This window comes from Clupea harengus, chromosome 24 (assembly GCF_900700415.2).
Source record: "Clupea harengus chromosome 24, Ch_v2.0.2, whole genome shotgun sequence".
Taxonomy (NCBI): domain Eukaryota; kingdom Metazoa; phylum Chordata; class Actinopteri; order Clupeiformes; family Clupeidae; genus Clupea; species Clupea harengus.
The window spans coordinates 14,973,444-14,981,637 of NC_045175.1; the positions used below are offsets into that span (position 1 = coordinate 14,973,444).

Below are 8,194 nucleotides of genomic sequence, written 5' to 3' on the forward strand. Positions count from 1 at the left end.
GGTATGCAGTCATGGAACATAGCAGAGACTGTTTTCATTATCCAGGTCACGAGAGAAAATAAGGGAGGATCTTAGACTGGCCCACTGCAGGCATCTAGCTAGTGGATGGAGGATGACTGAGTCACTATCCAGCCAGCTAGCTAGTGGATGGAGGATGATTGAGTTACTAAAGTACCAAGACTATCAATACACATGGCACACACACACACACACAGGAGAACATGCTTGCAATGCAATGTAAGTCTATAAATTAATGGTAATATCAATTTCCATCACTATCAAGCCAGCTAGCTAGAGGATGGATGATGACTGAGTTACTATTCAGTCACTTCAGATTACGACCCTTTCAGTGGCCAGTATGATACCAAACGGAGCAATGTCAGACCATATAGTGAACATGTGCCCAGTCACATAAGGCAAGGACTTAACATAACAAGTGCATGGTGTTGTGAACTGGGTTGGTTTTTATGGACCTTCCCCCAAAATAACAACATCATACACATTCCTTTTTCTATTGACAATATTTATTAATGTCAGAGGATGCTTTCATGAAATATTTGATTTTCCAAAAAAATGTTTATGGAAATATGTAACAAAACTTTGCATACAGTCATACCTTTCGTATAGGAAGTAAACAAAAACCCTATCAGCTACAAAAGAAAGATCAAATGAAATTCTGCCAAAAACAATGGACGATTTTTTCTTTCTTTCAGTTTCTTGAAATTGTTGTTATTTTTTGTTATTTCTCGAAACATCACGTTCCGAATTCTCTGATTCAGATTTTTTTTTTGCAAGTACCGCAACTCCACCTCCTGCTGCTGCTAAGGCCCCTGCTCCAATCAACAGTCCTGGGACTATCATGAGACTTCTGACTCCGAGCACAACTCCTCCAGCTACTGCTGCTGCCACTCCTACACCAGCGGCCACACCCAGAGCTATTTCTTTTCCCTTCTTTAGTCTCCTGGCGTCTTCAATCTGTTTCTGGGCTGTCTTGTATATGTCATTAGTATAGTGCTCTTTTCCCCTATTTCTGTTGATCTCCACCATGCATTCAATTTTCTGCAGCAGTTCAGTGACCTGATTTGGATTTCTGTCATTGTTGTTAAAACCATGAAATCTGCCTCCACAGTCTCTAATGAGCTTCTTTAGCTGACTGCTCTCATTTACATACTGCTTTAAGGGTGTATCTTTGAGCTCATCAGTGTGGGTGAAGAGTACCATTGCGTACTGTAAAGCTTCCTTCCCAAAATTATCACAGATCCACTGCACTGCATCCTTCTCTTCCCTGTTGTATCTAACCCCAACTCTGATCACTAGCAGGAACACATGGGGTCCAGGAGCTGTCATGTAAATAAACCTTTCCAGCTTGCGCTTCAAAGCCTCATTTGTGAGGTCTGTGTCATAAACACCTGGTGTGTCAGTAACTGAGATGGTCTTCTCCACTGATATGACCTCATGTAACCTACACTCTTTCGTCACAGAATTAGGTGATGTCTTAGATTCAAAGCATTCTCTTCCCAGGATGGTGTTTGCTGATGCACTCTTCCCTGATCCAGTCTTCCCCACCAGCACCATCCTCAGGTCAGCAGGAGATAAAGGCACTGTGAAAGAAAAGAGTTCAATATTTTCAGACAAATATTCAGTGCTTTTGGAAACATCTGACAACAGTTTCACAAACATAGATTGCACCATTGTACAGATTTCTTTTGTCCTTTTCAAAATATTTTTTAAATCCCTACTAGTGAATTTGACCGTTTTCTCTTTGTCTGTTTCAATAATGTGCATTATTACTGTGTATTACACAATAATGTATATTATTATAATTGTAGGTACACCTGGAATACGTCCATTGTGTTTGACTCTAATCAGAAACTTACGTTTTAATCCGGAACTTACTTAAAACTTCAGCCCACTATAAAACTGTAACCTGAACTTCAACCACGCCCCCCTGAGCTTGGACAAAAATATATGTATTTCCAGATGTGACCTTTAGCTAGATGACATATTGTGTGTTATTTCTTATCATTGTGTAAATAAATACTTTGATTATATACGCTGGTTTATTTCATGTAACACAAGAATGAATGCTGCCAAACTCTTCTATTCAGAACTCCAATGACCTTCAATCTTGCTATTAATAAGGTAACTTTGGTTGTAGTTTTGAATTTAATTATTAATCAGAGTTCCAAATTGATAGTTTAATATATTTTATGAGGCTGATTTGTGGATTATCTTTATTTTGACCACGGTGGAGGACACTACACTTAGCGCCCCCTAGGTGTTCAACTTAAATTATCTGCCTTCATGTTGAATGGTTGATGCCTGTCCAATCGGGTGAGATTACCAACATATTGTTGCTGTTGCAAGGATAGCAACAATGTGTCTTGGTGGCCCTCGCGAGGACGGTATCACAATTTACACACAATTGCATCCACATTTACCCGGCGCCTACTCACAGGGTAAGGTACCTACATAGTCTGGTACTCCCATGTGAAGCTGGTACCAATTTCACCTACATAATGATTATTAAAGTCTTTTCTTAATACTACTACTAATAATAATAATCATATTGCATAAAACAAATATTTCACCCATTGTCATGGAGCAATATTCAATTATTGAGGACGAATTTAAACTTGTTAGTCCACTGAAAATAGCAAAAACTAGAAATTTCCATCTAACACTCAATCGTATCTTCTGCTTTTTATTTATGTTTGCCAAAATATTTAGACTTAAAAGGCTTTTTCTCTTCTTATGTAGGTACACCACCACTCATCCCAGGTCAGCTTTCTCACAGACAGATATAATTACCATTAGCTGCGGTCTGCTCATTGCCTTGTACTATCAAAGAGGAATTATTAGAAAACTATATGACTAAAAGAGGACTAAAATCTTCTAATAGGTAATTTTTAAGGGAAGTAATCTAAGTATCATTGACATTCTTTACAATTAAAGCCTGGATAATTTGGTTACTCTGTAGTCCTTGAACTTAAGAAATGGACAGAAAATCAAATGTTTTGCCTTGATTGGGGAAGTTATTTAACTTATTGCACATTGCATTTGTGGGTATGCTCTCCTTGAAGGCAGACTTACAATATAAGCTTAAAGGCATCCAAAATATTTTTTTTATTTCATAAAGTAAAAAAAAAAAAAATAGTGTAGTGATCTGGTCTGGCCCAACACAGACAGGGGTCACTTCCCAGCCAGCATATGACAAACAAAAAGAAATAAACTGGTAAAGCTGTTGTAGGTACAACAAGTACCAGCCTCACTGGCATGAGAATAATTTAGGTACCATACCTTGTGAACGGTGCAAAAATAAATGTGGGTGTAATTCTGCATAAATATTAATACTGTCCTCATGAGAGCTACCAAGATAATGTTGGTACTATCCTGACAACAGTGTAACGGTGCAAACCCATGACAGCGACGCGATACGCTTCCATCGCTTTGAGTGGGCGTGTTGTAGCGTGTGGAAATATCTTTTTCAAACCGTCAGAGACGACACCAAACAATCTGATTGGCCGCTGCCGGGAAAAATCGCTCCTCATTTGCATAGGATTCAACTTTTTCCAACTTTTATCGGTCGTGTCGCCCAAAACGGTGGTCTACGTCGCAATGGATTTGCTCCCGTTGAAATGAAACTTTCCAAAAAGACAAATAAATGGGCATCATAGCCACCAACATTTAAGCAATACGCAATAGTCGACTCGAAACATGAAAAGGACCAAAGTAGCTAGTCCATGGTGAGAGCTCCAAAGACTTACGTCTTATTAAACTGGCAACTCTCGAACAAAAGAAAAGGCGAGTTAAGTAGCCTCGACATACACCTGTAATTGGCTCATGCCAATAATACATTTCAGGTGCGTCAACGGCAGGTACCGACACCTTTGGCTCATATCAGCCATACTTAATCAAACAAATGTCCCACATAGCTGGGAAAATGGCCTAAGCCATATGTAGCAACAATGGCTTGGTGAAGGCATAACCGACACATAATAAATCAGCCTAAATACATTGACAATATCGCGGGTTACCCCGGAAGTTAAAACACGCGCTCATATGCAGAACATTCTTTAATGTGTGTGAGTGTGTGTGTGTGTGTGTGTGTGTGTGTGTGTGTGTGTGTGTGTGTGTGTGTGTGCTTGAGTGTGGACTGTTGGGTGGGTGCCAGAAAGAATGTGTGTGTTTCTTTGTTCGGTATCCATAGTTCCGAGGTCACAGGTCAGACTTAGACTAGGTGAAGCGCAAAGTTTGAGTTTTCTCTCCTTGTGTGTGGCTATGTTAAGGCCAACGCAGGCTGTATGTAATCCATGTGATTATGGTGCCAAGTCAAGGACAATGGTTAGTAATGCATGCAAGACCCTATGTCTCTGGGTAGCATAACTAACATTAAATATTGTATGGTTTATTTTCTGTGTTTGTAAATGTTTTCTTTAAAGGCTTTTTGTAGGCTTTAGAATCTTTAGAAAATTTTAGTTCTGGGTAAATATTGCTATCCCATCGCATCCCATCTCCCCACCCCTGCCCCGCCCCCCTTCGACGAGTCTCTCCACACATGCCCCCCCCCCTTCAAGGAGTCTCTCCACACATACCACCACCCCCCCCCCCACCCCCCAGTCAACAACTTTGCTGAGCAAAAGCCACAAATGTTATCAACTCCCAGCTGGCTGAAATATTAACAAGAACAAGAATTTTCTTCTTCTCCACACATTAAACTTTTTACAGAAAGTATGTATCCCAATGTTCATACTTTAGAAAAAATTCCTCTGTAACTTCCTGACAATTTCACATATTTTGGCCCTTTAAACTCTTACTCTTTGAAAAACAAGACATTTCTTCTCTTTTGCACTTTCAGCTATCTGACTTTGAGTCTGGAGAAATTTGAGATTTCTATTTCTTAACGGCACTGCACTCCCCTTGCTATTTCCTCATTATATCTTCTCATAATGTCATATTTTACTGTTAAGACACTACAAAGCCTCTACCATACGATTACTGTAAATGTAATACTTACCAATGTAAGCTTGCTGCTTAAGTAAAACTGTGAAGAGAAATTTAAGCTAAAGGTAAAGAAATTGTAATACATAAATAAATGAACTGTGTACTTATTATTGCTAATTACTTTGCCATTATTAACGGTATAGATAGTCAAGTTATATCACCTTCCATTCATCGTATACACTTTCTTATAACTTCAATTGTTTTGTTGAAGGCAAATTAATTTTATTTCACACAAAAGAAACACTCACCTCTGTCTCCTGACATTGTCTGTGAAGTTTTAGCATAAACTCCTTCAAAACTGAGTTAACTCAGGTGCTTTAAGCCTTATGGTATCATGAGAGGTTTTACTAATAAGCGGTGTCTAGGGCAGTGCGTCACAACAGGACAGAGCAGGCAAAAGTGCTTTCAAACGAAGAATCCGGTTTGTTCACTAACAAAAAGTCTTTCAGGAAGCAAACATAAGAGTTATTCAAAGGCAAAACATAGGCTTCATAAAGTTGCTCCTAACCTGAATCCTACCAACTGTAGTTGAAAAATCAAAGTTCCTCTGACGCCGAACTAAGTTTGTGCCACGTACGCATGGACGGATTAAGAAACCACGGGCCCCTGGGCCTGGATATTTTGAAGGCCCCCCCCCCCCCGCGAAAAAATAAATTGTGCGCCCGCAAAACACGCACGCACGCACACGCACACACAAACACAACCAATGTGTTGGATTTTACGGTCGAATTAGATACTTTGGCTATTGTATTGGGAAAGTAAACAGGTAAAAGTTTACTCTGTAACATCCACCTTCGGTGAGGTGTGCACTGCCCTGCTATTGTTTCTGACATTACATGTGACAGGGCAACAGCCGAGTGATTCTTTTCCAACTTGAAACGGATTAAGACCTACCTGAGGGGCAGCATGGGGCAGGAGAGGCTGAATGGGCTGGCTATCCTGTCCATTGAAAAATCAAATCATGCATCACCACTTTTATGTTTGAAAGGCGTCGTCCGGCAGGTGTAGCCTACTGTGCCTGCTTGTGAGTCTTGACTTTCAGATTCTGCGCCTAAACTAGCTATATCGTATCGTCTCATCACATGATCAAATAGAGACTTGACATTGGACAACAAAATACATATTACCCAGCAATCATCATTGCATATCTGTATATGACAAAAATAACAAAGAAAATAAGAAATTATTAATTTAATTGAATCGTTTTTTAATAGTTTCTATAGTGTATGTAAGATAAGCATACAGTATAATTTTGTTATAGATTGCTACTGACGATTCCCCCTAAAAATGATGAAAACCATGACAGAGACAGGTTTGCCATTTTAAGGGTATATATAGCATAAGGTATCCTGAGCAGTCCCAAAAAGTTATGCTTGATCACTGTCGCATTAATCTAGCTTTTTCTAACACAGCACAGGTACACTCAATTAAAGCCATTAGCAAATTAATAAAATACACCTTTTTCAACCACAAATAAGAGATACATAACAGCGACTTCACGCAGAGGCTCTGGCCTAGGGGCCCCCTGAGCTCATGGGCCCCTGGGCCTGGGCCCGGTAGGCCCGTTCGTTAATCCATCCCTGCACGTACGATGCCGCCTGCTTGGTGTGTGTGTCCACTCCTTTGTTCTCTCCCTCTCCCACACCTGAGTTCTAGCTTTAATCAGAGGGCTGAGGCATTTGCACCTGTCTGAGTAGTGCATTCTGGCAGACGTAGCTTTCCTGGCAGCCATCTTGGGGCATGGTAGCCACTCCCGGAGAGGAACGTGATCTCTGGTGAAAAGCAGAGCCTTTGACTCAGGTCCACCACGAGCCTCCTCCTAGCTGACCCAAAAGAATTTACGGTGACACTTTCTATGAAGCCTAGCTTTATAAGGCCCTATAAGGTCATTATAAGGGCCTTAATAATGACTTATAAAGTAGCTATAAGTCATTATAGTCATTATCACACAGATCACATACAGCCTATGTTGGCCTTAACATTACCACTCACACAGAGAGAATAATAATAATAATAATAATAATAATAATAATAATAATAATACACATTATTGCATAATATGCAATCATAATATACTATTTATAATAATACTACTAATAATAATAATACTAATAACAATAATAATAATACTAATAATAAATATGCATTATTGAAACAGACAAATAGAAAGTGATCAAATTCAATGGCAGTAGGGATTTAAAACATACTTTTTAAAAGGACCAAGTAATGGTGCAACACATGTTTGTAAAACTGTTGTCAGATGTTTCCAAAAGCACTGAATATTTGTCTAACTCTTTGCTTTCACAGTGCCTTCATCTCCTGCTGACCTGAGGATGGTGCTGGTGGGGAAGACTGGATCAGGGAAGAGTGCAGCAGGAAACACCATCCTGGGAAGAGAAGGCTTTGAATCTAAGATGTCACCTGAATCTGACGAAAGAATGTCAGATTGTGGTCATGTCGGGGGAGAAGACCATCTCAGTTACTGATACACCGGGTGTGTATGAGACAGTTTTAGGTGAGGAGGATGTGAGGCGTGAGCTGGAAGGCTGTATTTACCTGACAACTCCTGGACCGCATGTGTTCCTGCTAGTGATCAGAGTTGGGGTTCGATACAACGGGGAAGAGCAGGATGTAGTTCAGTGGATCTGTGATCATTTTGGGAGGGAAGCTTTACAGCATGCAATAGTACTCTTCACTCACACTGATGAGCTCAAAGATGCACCCTTAAAGCAGTATGTTAATAAGAGCACTCAGCTAAAGAAACTCATTAGTGACTGTGGAGGCAGATTGCATGGATTTAACAATAATGACAGAAATCCAAATCAGGTCACTGAACTGCTGCAGAAAATTGAATGCATGGTGGAGAGCAACAGAGTGAATGGAAGAGAGTACTATACCACTGATGTATACAAGAGAGCCCAGAAACAGATAGAAGATGCCAGGAGACTAGAGGGGACTAAAGAAACAGTTCTGGGTGTGGTTTCAGCTGCAGGAGTGGTAACAGCAGTATCTGGAGCAATTTTGCTCGTAGTCACAGAATCCCTGATCGTCTGAGGAATGTTGATTGGAGCAGGGCTCGTAGTAGCAGTGGGAGGTGGTGTTGCGTTCCTTGAAAAATTAGCAAAAAAATCTGAAAATCTGAAACCAAATGACCAAATGAGAAATACGTAATATAAATACATGTATATTA

The 8,194-nt window shown here is 40.1% G+C and overlaps 1 protein-coding gene across 1 annotated transcript in view; it reads right to left on the bottom strand.

Annotated features, from left to right (window-relative positions):
* Window positions 1–1,575, bottom strand: part of LOC116219086 (GTPase IMAP family member 9-like) — a 4,850-nt gene extending 3,275 nt beyond the window's left edge. The window contains exon 1 of the mRNA XM_031562024.1: window positions 810–1,575. Within this exon, the coding sequence (XP_031417884.1) occupies window positions 810–1,575 (766 nt within the window). The remainder of the gene's footprint in view (window positions 1–809) is intronic.
* Between the last annotated feature and the right edge of the window lie 6,619 nt (window positions 1,576–8,194).